The following is a 21,814-nucleotide window of genomic DNA, read 5'->3' on the forward strand; positions in this document are numbered from 1 at the left end:
AGAAGGCGTATCCTTCAGAACAATTGAGCGAGGTCTTAAAAAAAAAAAAAAGAACTCCTAAAAGGAAATTTACAAAAACAAACAGCAGAGACAAGTGATCTAACACTCCCTATTTCCAAATTCATGGGATGCTATTAGCCCCCTCCGGATTGCAACATGGCCATGTGAAAATAACAAAAAGCACTGACCAGCCTTGGTCACTGCCTCAGTGACAACAGCTTGATCCTGAGGGACTTGCTGAATGATGGTAAGCTCCTGGCCATCGGCACCAGTGATGACACTACCATTGCTTGCCATGCGCAGCGCGTCTTCAGACACTGCTCGTATTGCGTGCTGCTCCATAGTAACACCATCCGCTGCAGGAATCTGTATCACCTCAAATACGACCACCTGAAAAAAAAAAAAAAAAAAAAACGAAAAAGACATCAAAATGTCATAATTGGCTCCAGACGAAAGCTCCAGATATTTGACCAAAAATAAAACTTTGACCCCCACTTCTGCAGCAGGCTCTTGAAAGGTATTTTTTTGTCAGATCTCACCCATCACATGACTGACTGCATGCGAAAAGCTCAGAGCCACCTAAGTTTATTCAACCAATTACTTGAATTTGTGGATTCTCTGCAGAGATCAAATCCGAAAGCATTTATGGGCAAACCCTGGCTACTTTAGGTGTTGGAGTGTGACTGGAATGTCTGGCCATGCATACGGCATTGGTGACCGGGCCCAGAGCAAGCACCTCAAAGTATGCCGTTACACTTACACAAACGTACTTTTGTGGGTTTTGAAGAAACAGGAACCTGGCATGTTGTTCTTAATCTTCTGCTTTTTTGTCTGAGAATGGCTAGCGCAGCCAACAATACCACTGTAGACAGAGTTTGTGGAAACTGCACACAAGAACCACTATGTATTCAAAACAACCAGGCCTGGCACAGTGCTAGAACAGCAAAGTGCTGTAACACAGGGAGGTATCCCCTATAAAGTACATTAAGAAATGATAGCTGCGATTCCAGTAACATGAACTACTTCCAAACTTCAGACTAAATCCCTGCGTCGTGTTGCCACCGACCTTCCCACACTTGCATTATTTTTTAATGTAACAAGGTCTGGTAGCTCCCATGCCACAAGGCTCCAAAATAACAATGACAGAACTCCAAGACCCCAGAAACCAAAAACACAGTTACTGGTGAGCATACCTGTTGGCCTTCATTGACCATGCCATCCTCCATGGCCATGTCATCCATGTCATCATCTTCATCATCGTCCAACATGTAGTCATCTTCTTCACCATCTGGCTCTTCCCCAGGACCCTTGGGCTCACCGATGCGCATGGCCTCTGCCCGCTCGGCAGCCGTTGCTTCTGGGTCGTGTATGGCTAAGTGCCGGATTAGATTGCCCTGTACCAGCATACAACCAGTGAGTTGCACTAACATGCACCAACTGCACTTCAAAACTGAACCTATACTCAGCAGAATGGGATTGGCTTAATAGTCAGTAGATGTGTTCACTGTGTTTCAATACTCTCAGTACTGCTTCAAGGTAACTCTTGCGACTCTTGCATCGCACTAGTGAACAAGTTCAGCATAAGTTATGCAAGATGTCTCACACGTAATGTGTACAGAATGTCACAAATAAAACTGATACTCTGAAATTGCCCCTGAAGGTACCAGGAAATTAGGGGTCCACAAAAGCTGAGCATAGCTGAAAGCTGCTGGATGACAAGACGTAGCTAGAAGTTCAGCTCCATTAGAAACTAATATAATAAGGTATACATACAACGTATTACTGCTCATAACACGTAAGGAAAACATTAACAAGGTAACCATGTGGGCTAGTATATTTCAGACATAATTTCACCAGCGTTGTCCTGTGTTCTTCTTCTCCTGGTGTCTTATACTTTCGCTAGTAAAATTATGTCTGAAGGAAAACATTGTTGATTTGTGCTTTTTTTTCCAACATTATCTGAAACTGCTACTCACTTGTTGTTCCTTCCTATTGGTGCTTAGCAGAATAACTAATGCTACTCTCCAGACCGGATTTACTTAGAGGTGCACTGGCAGAATTTAACAACACTTGCCCAGCCCTCATTTTATAACTTCTGCTTAAGTGTTGACAATTCATGTCGCATGTACTTGAAATGAGAGTCTATGGTGGTGTAAACAAACTAAGGCAAATAAAATAAAACCTGCATACTATATTCTCAAAATATCTTTCACTACATCTTACCGATGCAAACATTTGACCAAAGATACACATTGGCTCAGCAACTAAAGAGGTATTTATTTGAAATCAATATACTGTTTTACTACATTCAAATGACCTCAAGTGCTGAAGTTTTGATTTAAACAAAACAGAAAGCAGTGAAGGATAAAATTTGAGCACAATCTTCGAAGACAACACAGCACCTGCATGCCTGCCTTGCATACCTGCCAATGTCAAAATTTGAGAGATGAGAGACAGAAATGGCAGCGAGTGGGCTAGAGACAATTCTTTTGCGAGATTTGTTGGTCACCGAGGAAATTTAGTGAACCATTTCTGAATAACAGACTGTTTCCAAGGCTTCTTCCATTCCAATATGGACAATTCACGCAACACTGTGGGTTACCGGCAAGTGCTGCTGACCCTCACTCAGTGTTCTAACTTGCATGACGCAATCATGCATCTCATGTCTCAAATTGAACGGGGCTCGAAAATTGGTGCCTATCCTACACAGTGCACGCGCATAACCTCACCAGTTTCAACAATGGTTACTTTTAGCAGCATAGATGGTAATGCAGGCCATGCACTGCAGTGTTCTTTTTATTTAATGTGAGCTCTGTGCACAACTGTTCATCTGCTTTTTTTCTTTTATCTAATGCAAGCTTTGTGCACACATTTTCATCTGCTTTTTGCTATTTTCAAATAATGTTAGTCCAAAAAAAAAAAATTCTCGCATGAAAACAGAGCTTCTAAGAAATAAACTCAACATGCACAAATTCTACCCAAGTTGCCTATTAAAGAAGCAGGGACACAAAGTTTTCAGGTTCTCCCTTTCTTTTTTGCCCTAAAAATGGTGTTCAGGGCCTTAGAAATGACAGAACCAGAGAAAATATGCCTCGGTGGACTTTGGCTTTGGTTTCCACAGGCTGTGATGCCAGAAGAGAGCACACAAAACATACACAAGTTATATGCACTCAGTGTGACTTGTGCATTCGCTGCTTTGCTGCCTGCTGCAAGCACATTACTTGCCGCTCTTTTCTCTGCTCTGTTCTGAAGTCACAGCCCATGGGAACCGAAACCAAAGCTTTTCATGAAAAAACAGCGATGTAATAAATTATGTAAAGCACAGACCTGTGCCGAGACCACATATATACTTTGATGTGATAGAAGGTCAGTGTTGTGCACAAATTCAGCTGTAAAGGGCAAGCAATGCTACTTTGAAGCGGTTCCTACTATGCAGAAAATCAAACACCATGACTTTGTGCAAGCTGGCGACAGTTGACACCAATCAGCTGCTCACATGAAGTGAGAGCCACATACTTACGTCATGGTTCTGCTGTCAAAAAAAAAGGAAAAGTGTTGGAGAGAGATTTTGAAATACTGCCAGGTTCAATCTGCTGCAGTCTTTGTCAAATTTATAAATTGTGTCTCACAAATTTCACTGCAGCGCAACTCACTGAACCTTTGATGAAAAAGGGAGCTAAAAGCATCACATACACAAGAAAGAAATATTGCAGCCTTCTCGTGAGGATCAACAACTCTGTCTATTCAGCACAGAATTCTTTATCGTCTCTTCCAGCAGAAGTGCAGCTCACAAAATTGCTAAACTTTTGACTTTCTGATCAAAAGAGAGAAAAAAAAACCTGTTGGCAATCCAATACAGCACCAGCAGTATCTTTCTGCAGCTGCTTCAGCTTTTCATATCACAGTACAGCTGTGTCTGCACTGAATTTTAGAATTTACTACACTCGCTCTGCTATTCTTTAACATTCTCTTTTATGGTTTATGGGCTTTAACATCCCAAAGTGACTTGGATGATGATTATGGATTTTTATGGCGCAAGGGCATCTGTGGCCAAAGAGTGCCATAGCACAAGGTATTTTCGACTTCTCAAGGTGGGGTCAAAGACCCATTTCCCAAGCATTTCGCCCTAAATAAGCCGAGCACCAGACCAGGGGAAAGCTTGTACCCATTGTGTCACCGGCGAGCCCAAACTGACTCAGGCTATCAGAGATGCCGCAGTAGAGGGCTTCGGATAATTTCGACCGCCCCATTTTTAATGTGCATCAACATCGAATAGTACACGGATCTCTAGCCTTTTTCATCAAACTCAAACCAGTGTCCTTCGAGTCAACAGCTGAGCACCATAACCACTCAGCCACTGGAGCGACTTATTCTACTGTGAAAACCTACTAATGTCTAAGGCAATTTTGAGACAATACGCAAAAGATGTAACGATCCTTAGTACTTTTCTCACCGTATATTTTGCGTTACTGCAGCCATAGGCTGGGCACACACAGAGGTCCAGATACAAAAATACACCAGAGCAAAATAATTCCTTTGGTATGCTTTTCCAGGAACTGCAGAAGCCTTCCATTTAAATAATGTGCCATAAAACACGCTGCTACGTGGTTTAACTGTTAAAACGACAAACATCATCTACAAATATATTTTGTTCTTGAAGGTGTTTTGCTTTAATTTTTATTTTATATGCGCAGCAAGATATAAACTTTTGCAATATCTAGTAATTACATTTTACGAAACACTTCTTTCAAAGCAAACCACCACCTCTTGTCAATTGGAGGATATGTAAAAAGGGGGAAGGGGAGGATGTATCCCAGTGAGTTCTCCAAGCCTACTGTGCATAAAGTAAAAAAAAAAGTTTACCATAATGAATAACAAACTGGTGATTATATTAAAGAAGACACAAAATACGATGTGGGGGACCATGCAAGAGTCTCTCGCATGGCCTAGGGTAAAAAATTAGAAGCTACCTTATATGCATGCTTCGTTGTCAAGGTAAGGTTGCCAAATGGTGCTGCTCAATGTTTTTTAGCCTGAAAGCCTGGCCTACCTAAAGCTAATAGTACAAGTACTGGTTGAAAAGTAGATGTGACGCATGATTAAACAGCAATATCAAAAACCAGGCCAAACACATGGATATTGAAGTTTTCTACTTCTGAACAAGTTACTTTCTGAAAAAAATATGATACACTTTGGCCAGACAAACTCCATCAACTGCACCATCTCTTGTGTATTTACTTCAACTGTTTTAATGTTATAATTGCACTGCTCTACATGGCACCGTGCTAAGATGTTCATGCACAAACAGTCATTTCTTGCTTACGACGAGTCCAGCTTGTCATGCATTTTGTGGCACTGTGTGCCAAATTTACAGCTAGTAGGGCTCATCCAACGCAGTTTTTTTCTGCAACCGATGAATGGTGGTACAGGTATTGAAGACCATTTTCATGCCAATTTGATAAAAAAAATGTCCTTTGGGGTGGGGGGATCACATCTGCATTAAAAATTGATGTCCTTTAAGCTACAAAATCTTTACTTAAAAAAAAAAAAGGAGTGTAAATGCCCACTTATGCCACAAGATCAAAGTGAGCCTTTCTGACAGTATTTGAAAAAGTCAAGCACCTATTTCAATGTGATAAAACCTGCATGTGTAGCCCCTTACCTTATGCCGAAACGCCTTGGAGCACTCGGGACATTCGTGTGTCTTCTCCTTAGGTATGGGGGGCACGTAGTTAGGATCATGATAAAGATTCTTGTGCCTCTTCAGCAATTGCTTCTGGCGGAAAGCCTGGTCACATTCATCACAACGGAATGGCTTCTGGTCCGTATGGATAAGCATGTGCGACTCAAGATGACGTTGTGAGATGGACGCGTATGGACACAGGTCACACTTGAAGCACTTCTCTCCTTCATGGCTTTTTACATGCACCTGGATACGAAAACAAATCACCACTGCTACCACAACACATCACCTGCACAATTTTTAGTGACCCTGCCACACTGAAGATTTCTCATGGCTAATGTCATTTCGCACATTTAGTGTCACTTGACCTGTACCGCTGCTACTACATGGTAAAAAATAGTGTTATAGTCAAACCCACTAATAACAATACTGAAGTAGCATGGAAATACTGTCGTTATAACCGGGATGTGGCAATAAAAAAGATGACAAAATTTAGAGCATTCATTGACAGGAAAGACCCGGAGGGCTCTGATTGTTCTAATGCCTGCAAAAGCTTAATTCGAACTTCACGGGACCAGAAAAATGTTCAAATTATTGAATGATCCTGAAAAACTTACGAGAACAGATTGCATCATGGTATATTTGTTTGGAGAAAGTCTGGACAAGGTTTGCTTGCTTTTGAGATGATAACGGCATGATGATTATCATTTTTTTACATTTTCATAAATGCTTTATTGCATGCCTATTCTCGGGAGTGTCGAAGCAGGACTGCTCAAAAGTGGTAAGGGCCTCCCCGACAATGTTCACCGTGCGAAGCACAAGCGCTGGAGCTCTACCGCTACTGTGTCACACCCCTCACATGCAGCAGTGTTGCGTGTGAAGAGGCTTCACTGAACAAACAGCGCACAGCACGTGAAGAGTGCGCAGTTTCGGCGCACTGGAAGAACCGGAGAAAGAACCACACGGATGAATGCAATCGCGCCAATCAGCGCCCGAAAAGGCGTGCAGTAGGGCTCGGTTAGCTGGCTGCTACGAGCTTGCGCGAATCTCAGAGAAGCAAAACCGAAACTACGCGGTTTGACTGATTTAGAGATGCGGCCGCGCGTTTGTCGTCATGCCTGGCGTTGCATGCACCTCTCAGGTGCACAGATGGCCTCCAGCACAGAATTCAGGTTCGAACAGGGCTATTTGGTCGATTGCTTGCCACGCCAGTCCTACATGGACGCAGTCACCCTTCGGGAGCCTGTTAGAATTAACTGGTGCGAGACCCGTAATGTCCGAATTAGTGAGCATATGACGCCATAGTCTTACATGTGTGTTGGCCAGGGCTGTGCCGGAAGCTCGAAATATCCTGATTTCCGAATTAATGTAGGTCAAATTATGAGCTTTTACTATTATATTACAACTTGCAAAGGTTCTTGCTCATTGCTCTCCGCGCCGGTAACAGCTGCGACCATGATCGCCTCTTCGGTGAGGTCTTCATTTGTCATGACTGCATCGTCAGCGTGCAAGAATACTTCGACTCGACATGCCGCAATCATTACCACTCACCGATGACCAAAGCACCGTCATCACTGCACCGGCTGCAGCTTCACACGCTTCCACGTCACTGGCATCAAGTCTGCTTTCCGGAAGCAATTCTTACGGGAAATCCAAGGAGCATGCAGAACCAAGGGTACGGGGACAGCTGACAAGAGAAAAACCACACTGGCAGCACGCAGAAGCTCGCCTGACACGGTGACGCCTGCCCTTGGGTCATCTGAAATCTGTGAAGCGGGGACTGTGGCCAAGTTAAGCAAAGAACAGGGGCAGATGGAACAACGCATGTGCTGCTGGTGCCAGCCTTAGCTCGGAATGCAAGAACGAAGAAAAACGCACTGGCACATTTTCTTTCTGCGAGCAGCGGCACCCCTCAGAAACGTTAGCAATGGACTGCTCCACCAAGGCTTCCTACCTCCCTACCATGCTCCCTACTTTCTCTGCATGGGCCTTTTGCACAGGGGAACGCATCCGTCGTGTCACTTCTCCTGCCTGCGTCGCCGCAACAAGCAAGCACCCTCGGCGCGCCCGGTGGCGGTGTCTCCGAGTGTGTGGTCATGGGTTCTTTTTGCTTTCGCGGTGTAGCTGCACCGGCTTGGTCCGTTGGTCGGCTCCACATGCGCATGCATTTGTGTAGTAAGCACGGCTTTGCTGGTGCGGTTGCAATGTTTCAATGTCTTGTAGCGATAGCTACATTACGGTAGCATTTCGAGCCTTCAGCGTGGCACCGCCGCCCCACTGTCACATGGTTGGTCACGTGACCAGCCACGTGGTGCGAAGCAGCTGCTGCTGCCAGCGGCACGGCGCGGCAGCGAAACCGAGCTGCCACAGCTGTGTGCATGCGCCGTATCAATTGGGGCGAAGATGAAGGAGGAAACCCCAGCAAAACCGAGCAGCGAACGACTGACTTTGCAATTCAACTGAGCTAGTTCGACTCGGCCAGCTGTAGCTATCGCGCCACTCCAGGTTTAACCAGAGCTAAACCACCACCATTTTTTATTGCTTCTTTTATGGATGACACTAAATGACCGGGTTTAATTGTTATAACTGATAATGTGCTATGACAGCATTGCTATAAGCAGTTTATTTTACCACAGGAAAAATGATAAAGCTGACGGTGCCGCAAGTGACCATTGTTATATCCGATATATTGTTATAACCAGTATTGTTATCAGTTGGTTTGACTGTATTGAGCATTTACAAAGCTGAACACACTGCTTAACAGGTGTGGCTACAGCCATTGTGAGTGAGTCAAATATCAGCAAGTGCAGCTGCTGTGTCTGTGTAGCTGGTTCAAGAGAATCCAATACCGACGAGCTGTACAGCAAAGACTGTCTGCTACAGACTGATAGTAATAGCTATTCATGACAGCCACCAATTCGTGATAGCTACAATTAAAAGGTTTATTATAAAATGGTAGACCGATATAGAGGATAATAACACTTCATGACAGCCGCCAATTCGTGAATGCTACAGTTACAAGGTATGTACTATAAAATGTTAAAGGAACAATGTCTTTTGCCTTGAAGGTGCTATATTACCAGTGCACAATGTTCCTACTACTGATAAAAGGCAAAGCATATGTATTCAATTTAACTGAAAGGTGACCTCAATCAAGCCTAATGACAGTAAATATTCTCATGTAGCAGCTGACTACTGCCATTAAAGGCTAATGTAATACTTGTGCCACACATGCATAAGAAATGACAGTAAATGCTTAATGCCTGAAGTTTGTTAACGCCATTATTTTCAGAGTTGATGCTACACATCCAGATTTAATGCCATTATACGTAGATCACGATGTCAATAATGCCGGCAAGCCAGCAAAAATATTACGATTATAGAAGATGCTAATAAGCACAAAATTTTGCCATCATCATCATCACGACTGCACCCACTGTCTCTCCAATTAACCCTGTCTTTTGCCAGCTGCACCCATTCTATTCCTGCAAACTTCTGAATCTCATCCGTCCACCTTAAACGTTGCCAGGTTCAGATTCCAATGGCGGCCTGTCCGGAGCCAGTGAGACCAGTGAGCCAGTAAGACAAGACGACAGTATCAGAAAGGTTAGCCTTGCATAATGTTTCCTTCTCAACGGTGCTTTTTTTTTTTTTAAACCAGTATACAAATCTAAACCTGAACTTGTAGCCATGCTGCATGCATACTAGCAATAGAAATCAACAAAATGGTTTTAATTAGAAACTGGAAATGCCGCCAAACCAAAAAGGAAGTGACAAATACTTGCTACATACTCCTAACAGCACTACGCATTTAAAAACAGCAGGATGGCGAGAGCAACCATTCGCAAATGGCACCACTTTCTGAAGTGATAAGACATGTCAAGATAACATAAAATAGGCTGTTGGCATACCTTGTATGTGTAGCGGTCGGGGAAAGATTTTCCACATCGCTTGCACTTCAGTGGCTTGTCACTGGTATGTAGTTTTTGGACATGGATTCGGAGGTCTGTCTTGCGGCCACAAGTAGTTGGGCACAGCTCGCACTGGAAGATGGGTTTGTTACCAGAGTGAATGAGCTTGTGCGCTTTTAGGCTGTTTGACTGGGTGAAACGAGCATGGCACACATCGCACTCGTACGGCTTCTCCCCCGTATGGATCCGCAGATGCCGCTTGAGCTTGTAGGTGTCAGGCGAGGCATACGTGCAGTGTGGGCACTGGTATGGGCGTTCCCCCGTGTGACAGCGCATGTGACGTTTTAGTTTGCTCAGTTCTACTGAGGCATAATCACATTCTGTGCACCGATGTGGCTTTTCGTGGGTGTGCCGGTAACGTACGTGGCGCACCAATTCTCCAGAAGTAGTGAATGCCGCATCACACTCCTTACACTGGTGTGGGCGTGTGCCCGTGTGCGTGTTGACATGGTTTTGCAATGACGCCAAAGTCTTGAAGCCACGCTCACATACCGAGCACTTGTGAGGCCGCTCTTCTGAATGGCTCTTCATATGTCGAGAAAGTAAGTATCGTTTTGGACTTGTGTAGTTGCAATAGTTGCACATGTGCGCCTGTGTGACAGTCTGGCTTTTTTTGGGTGCAATCTTGATGGTGCGCATCTTGGCAACAGGTTCGGGTGCAGAAGCCTCCTCAGCCACAATCTCGGCACCAGCCTTGTCACCACCCTCGTGGAAGTCGTACACTGACATGTCCATGTCAGCTTTGGCCAGATCTTCCTTGCTCTCATCTGGCTGGGACACAATAAGCACATAGCTCACCTCTCCAGGATTTGTGTCCGACGGCACAATGGTTACAGTTTGGTAAGAGTTGCCTGTATTCAGGATCACCTGTGCCAAAAACAACGAGTTTTTCTAATTAGTTACACAAGCAATGCATCCAAGTGAAGTAGCAAACGCTCTGACCAAGGCCATGTCCTATGCCTCACCTGCTGTTCATCACTTCCATCGTGAGACGTGCCAGGCTGCATGGCAACAAATGTGGGCTGCTCCGACGGTTGTACTGCATCTCCAGCAGACCTGCCCTGTTGCTCGACAGCTTTGAGAAGTTCCTCTGTGCTCTCATGTTGCACCTGCAATGATAAACCACAAAGCAATTAATTTGTTTTGGAGACAAAATGAAAAAGAAACAGTAGCCTTCAAATTAAGGAAAGGAACCAAGAAATGTTATTTAATTCGTTGTAATACATAAACTTTAAACATCAAGTACAGTAAAACCTTGATAATTAGATATTATAGGCTTACCCAAAGCCCCCGTTATTTAAAAACAGATAATTAAATAATCTGATGTGCCCTTGACCAGATGGATCTTGGTGTAATCCATGGTCAACATGTTGGCAACCGCAAATGACATTTCAAGTTTGTTTGCCAATGCTGTCACATGCCTTGTGAATTCACCAACTGACTGCTTCGGGCTTAGCTAAGTTAGCCTTTCTCACCTCCTTTTACACATAAAGTTGCAGCGCAAATAATTGTGAGCACAGAGCACTTTTGTTTGCTTTCTTTTGAAAAAAGGGGGGAGGGTGGGAGGTAAGCTTCGAAGGAACCACAGTTATGCTATGGAAAAATATCACAGTACTAAATTGTAACTCTGCGCCTAAAGGCAAACCTAAAGATTTGCCTATTTAGGAAGCAGAGTCAATGTGCTTGAATATGCAGCACTTTGAACAACACACCTTTCATCAAACTTGATGCTGCACATGCTGCCATGCAGAATTGTGATAATCCTAAGCAGCATATGTCTGTATAAGGCAAAGCGACATCATATCAGCCAAAGCTCGATGCCATTTGAACATCAACACATTCGGCAGGTTCCAGAGAGCCTCAACCACTCTGGTACTGACTTAGTTAGTAAAAGAGGTAGCTTAAATGCCCAGAGAACATGCTTGCACACTTCTAAACGTAACCCAATGACTGGAAACGCTCTCCACTGCTTGCCAGCATTTTTAAACTCCGATCTTGACGGCATATGTGAGAGTGGCGAGCAAGGCTGGATACGCCGGTTTGGCAGCGCCACACCACATGAAATTTTTTTTTTTTTTTTTCAACACAAGGCCAGCACAACATTCCCATCAACTTATGGATCAGCTTCAATGCCATGAAAAAATGGTGCGAGGCTACTCACCTGATCCCCTATAGAATCTGGAATGGTGACTGCGATCTCACGTGATTCTGTTCCTTGACCTTTCCCAACAGCAAGAACAATCTGCTGCAGTCCCCCGCTTGTGGTAGTTGTAGCTGGAAAAGCCTTGCCGTCAGCAGTTGTGGCATAGCCCTGAATGGTCTCCAGTTGGCCAGGGCCTGTTACTGTAGTAGCCCCCTCTGCAGCCTGTTCACCATCAGTGGTGTAAAAAGTGGCTTGGGCAGGTGTGTAGTAGGCGGTAGTGCCATCAAATTGAGCCTGCGTATGTAAAGATAATGTAGTAGTAGCTCACAGGTCTAGCATTCAAAACAATCAACAAGCATTCATGTTTCTCTATGCAGGAGAAAGCTGATAGGACTTAAACTTATGCTGTGGAATACCACAGTTGGAAAAGAGAGAACTGCCATTTGATAGGTTAGCGGCACAAATGGTTGTGCTAAAGGCACTGATAGAAATATTTACAATATTGCCGCTTGTTGCGTAACAAATAATGTCAACTTTTAAAAAACTCTGCCTCTTTCACCTTGCTTCAATCCCTTCATTCATAGCATGCTCCAGGCACCCACTGCAAGAATACTACCGTGGCTTTCCATACAACTACTTATAACCGCTACGCAGACACATGCACTCTGGCTTCAGCAGAGTGAGGACTCTATTGCTTCAAGCTATGCTATGAATGAAGTGTGAAGCATCACCAGCACATGCAGGCGATACTGCATAGGCAGCTCAAACTTAGGCACAAACTTCGTGACCATCCCTTCATCACAAGTGATGCCAGCGTCATTCATCAGACGCAGTGAACAACGGAGCGATGTCAGCTGCGTGCAAGGGGTGGTCACGTGATTGTGTGGACCAGTTATACGTTGGCAACCTGAAGATGTCCCATATATAGCTCTCGCTATAAGATTTTCAGTTAACGGTGCGGGTTTTGTGCAAACAACACACACACAATACTCCATTTGGACAGGGTGCGCTCAAAGCATATCACCTACCACATCCACAGATAGTCACCAAGAAAAAGCAACCACAGTGGTATGTGGCAGTACTGGGCAAGAATGACGGGGACATTTTCAAAGAGAGAAGAAAAGGCACATGCACTGTCTCATTACAACCCTGAATTGCAGCAACCAGTGTGTCAAGAGTCGGCTGATCAGATTAAAATTTTCAATGCATCTTTTAACCCATAGCCTACACAATTTATCTGATTCTGAATGTTCTAACTAGGTTAAAACAACTAAAATACAGCACTCAGTGCTGGCCTTTCAATTTCAAAGTTGTGGCATTCTCTTCTTTCCAAGGCTGGAACTATACCAATCCCGTTTCTGTATCCTGCACATAGGTTTGCAACTGCTCTAAACTGCTCCAATGCAGCTTTATAGATATGTATAATTCTTAAATTTCTTCAAGTTAGCTATTTTTTTCGTAGTGATCTTGTACTACTGTAGTCCTTAGATATATATGCCTTTTTTGTTATTTCATACCCTTAATTTTCCTAGAATGTCACACGATGCTGAAATTTCATGCCCATTAGCTTGCGTTCATGTACCAATTTCTTACCCTACAATATTTTTTCTAAGAGGTTCTTTCATTATCACACTGTTGCAAACATGTCCAATAAACAGTGATGTGTACCACTTGTAAATAAGAAATCCACATAATGGAAGTGCACTCTTTGTAACATTACAGGTTTCTCACTGAGAGCTATCACAGTTGCTGCACCTTTGCTGTTGTTGCGGTCAATCTCTAGGCACAAGACTGCTAAGCAAACAAACCGGGCTAACCTACAATCGGCGAATGCTTTTCTTGACAATGAAGGGAAGGCTACAGGGGTGGAGAGTTCGTAACTGTGCATTACACCAAATAGTTTGGCCGCACGATGGTGCACCTGGCCACCTGGCACACTACTTTCTTCGTGGTATCTTCACTCCGTCGCTGGAGCAGCTGGAACCTTTCTTACAAACTCAAAGTACCCAGCAAATTTGTTGTAATCAAGAAACTTTTTTTTCCTTGACTTTCAATGCTGAAAGCTGCCAACTGTGTTAGAAACATGCCTGAAATAATAAATAATCACAATATATAATAACTGCAAGTGGGGTCCATAATCTGCTACATAAGAAGAGAGGGCATATTTCGACTTCGTAGCTTGCAACTCCATTCTCAGAAAAAGTTCTCTTTACCAAGCCAAAAGTGGTGATCAATGCATCAACCAATCAATGCACCATGTTTTTCAGAAGAAAACAACTAGCCCTCTACAACAGCCATAGAAGCATAAATGCGTGAACTTCACAACATGCACTTATTAAGACCACTACAATGGCATACCTGTGTTGATGTCGCATACTGAAAACCATCAGCAGTCTGGGTCACATAAAAAGTAGTGGTGCCGTCAGCTGTGGTGACTGAAGGCTCTGTTTCAACTGTGTCAGTCTCTGCACTCGTGATAGCTGAGTCTCCACCAGCAACAGCAGCTGAGGATGCCCCATCACCTTGTATCTCCTTGTTGAATGATGCCAAGTAATTTTGAATGTCCGAAATGGCCTCTGAGTCACCAGCACTTGCAGCCTCTGGACCAGAAGAGGCTCCATCGGTTGGTGTGTCTGTCTGCTGGTCTGACATAGTTCACACACTTGAGAAAAATGCTGTCCTTCTAATTCACACGTGCTTGGCAACCCACAGCAAAGATGATGCACTCAGGTTACAAACCTGCAAGAACAAAAACGGGAATAGCCACTTTTATTAGACATTCACTTCGTTACCACTGCAACTTCTCACTCCCTTCGCTCTGCAAGGGCTCATGCAGTTAAATCTAGTGTACAGAGAATTTAATGGATGCTGTTAAGTTGGTCTGCATTGCCAGAACCTGTATATTTAACCAACAAATAAGTGATTAGCATGATATATGCCAAATGCAATTTATTGGGCTTGACTATGCACATTAAACTAACATTGTTCATTTAAATAGGTTGTGAATACCACCTCATTTAAAATGGACATTACAGCATACACAATCAGCAGAGTTCCTTGGGTGGTGATTTTTTAATGTGATCTGAATGTGGTGTGCACACATCCCAAATGTGCAACTTCATCTGGGGCTGCACAATATTATAACTGCCAGCACTTTACAGTCATAAGTATTTTTCTTAGGTGAAGCTGCTATGTTCCATGCATATGAGCAAGTTATACTCCATAATATTGAACATCCACAACTGTGTTAATTTCAGAAGACAATAGGCACCTAATTTTAGGTGCATGTTTTTCTTCTTTCAAATGATGTGTTAGACATTAGAAAAATGGGTCACCATGTGGTATTTCTCCATGATCACTAAATAATTCATAACTGAATTTTTCTCGACGCTGTTTCAGTATGGGTTCCCATTAACCGATCGATGGTGTGACGTGTAGTTTGGTGCTTAGGTCATGTGAGGAACGAAAAAAAAAAAAACAGCAGTATAATCGCTGATACGTAGTTTTAATTCACTACAACACTTTAAGCCGGCCTGCTTCAAGAGCTGAAATGCCAATAAATGACGTATGATCAGTTTTTATTTGGGGTCATACTCCCTTTATCAGTCCAGAATACAAAGGCTGTATTCAGCTGAACACTGGGTACATAGCATAGCCGTAAACAGGCTTGTGTAGAACACTTTAGTGGTGTTCTACAGAGCAATGGAAGCAAGATTTTGAAGTAGGCGCCAATTCTCAGATAGAGGTAATGCTTGAGCACAGCCACATAGCCACAACAGCAACATAGGCACAGGCACCATATGCCCCTAACAAAGCAGCTGTGTGTGATTTTGCATTTTTTGTACTACAGCACAGCACTCCAATGCTCTATACAAGCCTGTCCTTGTCTGTATGCACAGCCAAGTCCAAGACATTACTTTCTCCTTCTTTCCAGCATCCATGGTTTCTCTGTGACCCAAGTTAAGTGAGCAGTAGCAGTGACAGCACCAGTGGCGGCTTGAACGAAAGTGAAGACCCTCTAACCCTTGACTGTGACCTTCACCACATTGAGCCTGGTCCTCTCCTCTCTTCCAAGTGAAAATGGGTAGTAACTAGGTAAACAGGCAGGACCTGATCACTACAAACTCAAGAAAGCAAGCTGTGCTTTAATCTAGCAGCAAAATCGACTTTGCTGATTGCTAAAATATGTGTGTATAAGCAGTATAATTGCTGATAATTCCTACCTGCATTTTTACTTAGCACCACCTACCTTTTGAACATAAAACTGCACGAGCTGCAGGGGCATTAAACTGGAAATGTATGCACATTGCAGCTATCGCAGTTTCAAAATTAACTGAAATTTGGTTTTACCTGTACATATGAGAATGAACCTGTATACAGGGTGTTTCACATAAGACTTTACAAAATTTCTAAAAATAGGCTTTTTGATTTGCAAGAGTGCTTTTTTTGGTACAGCATTGTCTGGGATGTAGCACATCAGAATACAGATGAGACTTGCTAACTAGCAGGCTGGTTAACTAATATTGAACAGTCAACCTTTTAACTATCACTTTTACACGTGCTAATTATTGAGAAGCGCATAGGCAGCGTAAATGACATACATATCAGTTTCCAGAATTTCGAGCGTGGTTACACTCAGTGCTGTGGCAGGACAAAATTTGGCTACCTCTACGAGTTACGTGTGCTGGAGAGGTTGCTTTGCTTGCAAAGTTCTTGAAAGCGCATGTATTTTGTTGTAGTGTAGTCAAAATTTGTTGGGTCACAGCGCCGAGTAACCATGTTTTCGAAATTCTAAAAACTGATATGTATATTACTTATGGTGAGCTACACGGTTCTCAAAAATTAACGAGCATAAGAAAGTTAACTATTCAACATTAGTTAACCAGCCTGCTAGTTAGAAAATCTCAGCTGTATTCTGAAGTGCTACACCACTGACAATGCTATACCAAAAAAAGTTCTTCTAAACCAAAAAGCCTATTTTTACAAATTGTGTAGTCCTAGGTGAAACACCCTGTATAGAGTACTATGAACTGAAGTTTCTAGTACCAGTTTTCAACCATAATGAATAGGTTTACCAAATCTTAGTGTGCTCCAATGTTAATTATAGGTAGATTCCATTGAAACATTATTATTTTGACTGCACCAATTAATGTGATGTAGCTATACATCACATTAATTATACATCACATATACATCACATTAAGATATTCAACACTGGGCTGCATGTTTTGGAAGACACCTGCCAACATCTACTTCTAACGCTGGAAAGTTGAGGTACAAAGCCCCTAGACGCTTCCTCCACAGCCCAAAGGCCAGCTGCTCCAAGGGTCATGAAAAGGTCTACACTTCATATCAACTAAAGGCTACTTACATAAAAACTTTTACTAGTGTGCATAAAAATTAAAAACGCATGCTAACTAAAGCCACAGTAATAAGAGTATTAACAATTTTTCCCGCAAATTGTGAAATAAACTGGCCAAGAATGTTAATGTCCGAAACAAGGGCACAATCTCTAAAAAAAGACAAATTTTTCAGCCGACAAAGCACTAAAGTCTGCCCTGCAGTTACAATGGCAGCAGAAGTTTTCACTGAGCTGCAAATGACACTAGCTGCATACAGAAAATTTTAATCGTACTTGTGATGACCTATCTGAAAGGAAAGTGACATTCTTCCTGTCTGATGAAATACACATCGTCATCCAAATGAAGTACACCTTTTATCTACTACTTTGTGCCCAGCTAAGTAAAGCCATTTAGGTAGTCAAGCTGAGATTTGAAAAATCTATCTTTCCACTGCTAAATAACTGATGTTAAAAGCCAACAGTGACCACAATCATAATAACACAGTTCAAAAAGTGTTGCTCAACGAGTGTACTGCTGTGACAGACAATGGGCTTTCTCAGTGGCCATTAAAACAGACTAGCACTCTAGCAAACAATATTCTGTAATACAGATAAATTAAGCTTACAAATTATTTTAATGCATAATCTCAATTTAATATGAGCCGAACTGTTCATATTATTACATCAGTACTAAGCGTAACTTCGTACTTAATAGAAGTAATGAAAATAATCTTCACTAATTCATGACTCCAAGAAAATATTGCCAAAATCATAGCCGTTTAAATGTGAAATAAGCTTTTTAATAAAAACCTTCAAACAACTGGCTGCTTTTAAGAATTTACACTGTAGAAAAGCTGCATTAAGGTAACAAAGTGCTTAACAAAAAAAAAAAAATGATATACATCAAAGCATTCAAGACGTGCACTTTCATGAGAGACTTCAAAGCTATCAAAAGCACTGATCATACAGAAGCAAGTCAGCCAAACAGATATGCTGAAGCTTTAAAAGGGTAGAGACACCACATTTTTGTATTGCACCTCTGAGTTGTAAATAATGCGCAGCGATTCTGTAAGCATGGTACACAATGTTAGAAGCACGAACTCGTATTATATAATTAACAATCATACTATTTGTATCCACCAGTTTCGATTTCGGTTCGTAGTTGCCAAGTTTCTACAAGACGTCGAAAACCAGACAATGCACTGTCATGTGGGCCCGGAAAACCGTGATGTCGAGTGGGCACATCGTCTGCTTGACACGCACATGAGTAAACTCAAGAGACGACGGAGAGACAGGAGCAGGGTAAGTAGCAAATTAATGGCGAATAGCTCCGGGTCAGAAGGCGAAGAATTTTATTTTGGCGAGGACACCGATTATGTGGCATTGGGGGACGACACAGACGATGAAGAAGACGCTGCGTTTTCGAACCCCGACAACCACTTTATTTTTACACCGCCTGAGATAAACCTGGATGAGTTTTTTTGTTTGGATCTGCACCAAACCCTGGCCAATCCCCCACCGTAGGTATGTGCCATCGTATTTGAGGCAACAACAACAACTTTATTTTTGATCTGCTGGCCAGCGATTCCGAAGAGGAGGCAAGCGTCAGGCCTGACGCAGTTCAGGTTGTGCCAGCGGATGCCAAGCGTATAGGCAATGTCAACTGGTAAGCAGTGTTGTTGTCGTGTTATTTTGCTGCTCGTCTAAGGGATTTTTGTTTGTTTTCGTCCCAACTGCAGTGCCCGATCTCTTTGCCATTATGTCAGTCACTGCCAGTCAAACACCGCGAAGGACAAAAAAACGAGGCCACTAACACATGCAACCCCGCATGTTGTAGCTCAGTCGTTGCTGTTTGCGTAAACAATGCGTACATATTTTGTCGCGAGCACCCATTACGCCGTTTGGATGCCATTTCTCCCTGAAATGTTTGCACGTGTTCTCCCACGTACGTGTGTAGTGCAGTAGAGTTTGCATGATTGAGGGGCATAATTTTGCCGCTCCAGCAAGCCATTCGTGCACCTCTATTCATTTCTTTTATTTTTTTGTTCGTGATACGTGAAACATACGATCTTGCACTTGTTGATGCTTCGTGGCGAGCGTGCGCTAATTCGAAACCTCGCAAAAACACGCACGATGCATGCACAAAGCGGTCTTTCCGAAATTGCCTTCGACTGCGGGCGCTATGGCTTTCAAGTGCAATTTTGTATGCTGCGATAGTAGTAGTAGTAATAATAATGATGTTTATTCTAGGTGTGAATGGGGACGCTGTCGCACCATGGACGCCGTGCTCGAGTCTGTGTGCATACATATTGTCTCCGTTCAGAGAACATATCTGTGTGACCATAGACAAGACTTCCTAGAACCTTCAATTTTGATGAAATTGTACCCAAGCTGGGTGGCCACTGCACCTTATTGCATTTTCATAATGCTGAAATCATTAAAACCCATGTTCTGCATGTTTCACATTTGCATTTTTAAGCACGACGGCGATGCATGTAGAGGTAGTACAAGGCAACCAGATAAACTTCTCAGTGGAAACCTAGGTCATTTGCTACCCCTCAGTAGGCTCTCAGCTGGTTACATTGTTCCTAAAAGTGGCTTCCATTGCACAGCTGGCGGTATATGCTTTTGATCAGTTACAAAATTACAAACTGTTGCAATAAATAAATGTGTGTAGCTCACCACCTGCATTTTTTCACAAGCTCCAAGTACATTATAACTTCAGAAAGTATCTGACGATCAGCAGGCTACACAATCAGCACATTTCGTTTTTTTTTCAACCTAATGTGTACACTTTAGTGCCAAACCGATTGAATAAGATCAATCAACTCCTGAGCTCATTGAAAGCAGCTCTCAGTGCAACAATCATTACACAAAGAGCTGCAGTAATGATCAAATGCAAGCTGACCGGTTTTTAAACCAATCCTTACACAGTAACATCAAGACAAGGATAGTCCCTAGTGCTTCTCGCTACAAGGAAGTGCCGCACATTCACAAAGCCGTATCAGTAGCCGGCGTACGCCACGAGCGCCTCCTGTGCCTCTCGTGAATACGTCAAGTACCAACCAACTAGCCCACAAATACTACTTTCATGAGCATCACGGATCATCACAAGCGCCGCAAAATGAACTCAACGAACGCACGTGGAATCTGCACGATCCTCGTCACAAGCCAGTTAAGTGGCTTTAGCTGTTCGTACCCTGAACAGCGAAAACCGCGGTTATACGTATCCACAGGATCTGCATGAACACCGCCACACGAGTGTAGCCCCCGACCACTGCCGTTTAGAGCGTAGGCGCTCCAAGCCCAACGAACAAAACACAACGTCCGCTCGAGGCAGAGCGGGCGTTGTAGGCAAGACATTCACAGACACTATTGCATTAGCCCAGGAGAAGAAATTTGATTTCTTCTCTTCTCTCGCAGCACCGGGCTAGGCCAAAGCAGGCAAATAAAACCGAGAAGCACGTGCACAAGATTCAAGGCATAAACCAATACGGTGCGCACCCACAAATGCTCGGCCTGCGGGAAGGCAGTAGCCTCGGGGCCGAGCAGCAGGTACAGCCGCCGGCCGACCTTGGTGCCGCCAGAATGCCCGCCTGGAAGCCATATTTGAACCGAAGCAAACATGGCCCCATGGCGACTCCCTCCTTGGCCGACATCGCACGTAGCTACTATATAAAACGTGCCAGTCAAATAGCAAGCACAACTATGTACGACCAACATGAAACCAGTGAAACGTCGCCCAAGGATGGAAGTATGCCGCGACATGAAGACCCTAGTGATAAACTAGGGAACCAAGATGTCCTAAGCGCCATCTGCATGTCCGATGAGCGCCACCAGTGGGAAAAAGCATCGAGCTCCTTGCAGTACTGAGGAGCCGCCGGTCAGCCCCTGCCAAGAGATCTCTGCCACACCATCGTTTTGTTAATAACATCGGACGACCAGCATACCTTCTCGGCGGCTCCCCGCGTTCGTACGGCCACACCGAGAACCAGGAATATGTCCTAAGCGCCTCTGCCGCGGAAACCGTTCCGATGGTTACAGAGTTTAGGCTTAGGGCAGGCCCGGATCTTCGCCGCCGATATTCCTCTCAGTTCGCAGTGGTGGACATCGTGACACCTACAGTTCGTTTTTGTGGCTGGTCGTGCCCATCTAGCGCTCACGAAGAGCCCTGCAAAGCGGTCAGTTTTTCCAATTCCGTGAAAAATAAAACACGAAAACTTACTGGGAGATATCATAGTCCAACACTGGAGGGCGTTGTTACAGTTTTCATAATGGCGGCTTGACTCGCCGAGGAACGCTGGCGTGCCGTCCGCATGACGACTGACGTCAACATCCGGGATACAGCGCGTGGAAGAAAACGACGAAAGCGCGCAATTTTAAACGCTAAACCAGCTTCCGCCACTGGTGCACGCTCCACCTGTACGCTGCTGTGCAACTGTCGAAGTTTAATAGTCAAATGGTATTAACAATATCAAAAAGAAGGGGGTAATTCAAAGCATATACTGTCTACTACAGCAGCCTATGTACGCGATAAAAAGCCGAGCAGTCCTTGCTGCACTTGTACGCATGATCGCAACATTCCTTGAAAGCGATGCCATAAAAATGTGATTGCATCACTTCAGAAAATTATAACGATGGCAAATGCCTTCTAATTTTCAAGAAAGGGCATTTTC

The 21,814-nt window shown here is 43.6% G+C and overlaps 1 protein-coding gene across 3 annotated transcripts in view; it reads right to left on the bottom strand.

Annotated features, from left to right (window-relative positions):
• The window catches only part of CTCF (transcriptional repressor CTCF), a 37,007-nt gene extending 15,507 nt beyond the window's left edge, over positions 1-21,500 (bottom strand). Inside the window, exons 1-8 of one of the 3 annotated variants that reach the window (XM_077646557.1) lie at positions 21,364-21,500; positions 14,156-14,536; positions 11,816-12,091; positions 10,620-10,763; positions 9,595-10,521; positions 5,663-5,929; positions 1,194-1,394; positions 189-390 (exon numbers count right to left, since the gene is read on the bottom strand). In XM_077646557.1, coding sequence (XP_077502683.1) covers positions 189-390; positions 1,194-1,394; positions 5,663-5,929; positions 9,595-10,521; positions 10,620-10,763; positions 11,816-12,091; positions 14,156-14,449 — 2,311 coding nt within the window. In that variant the 5' untranslated portion in view covers positions 14,450-14,536; positions 21,364-21,500. Of the gene's footprint in view, positions 1-188; positions 391-1,193; positions 1,395-5,662; positions 5,930-9,594; positions 10,522-10,619; positions 10,764-11,815; positions 12,092-14,155; positions 14,537-20,642 lie in introns of all 3 variants that reach the window. The other 2 variants (XM_077646559.1, XM_077646558.1) reach the window with 2 other exon arrangements.
• Between the last annotated feature and the right edge of the window lie 314 nt (positions 21,501-21,814).

The sequence above is a fragment of the Amblyomma americanum genome, chromosome 1, assembly GCF_052857255.1.
Source record: "Amblyomma americanum isolate KBUSLIRL-KWMA chromosome 1, ASM5285725v1, whole genome shotgun sequence".
Lineage (NCBI taxonomy): Eukaryota > Metazoa > Arthropoda > Arachnida > Ixodida > Ixodidae > Amblyomma > Amblyomma americanum.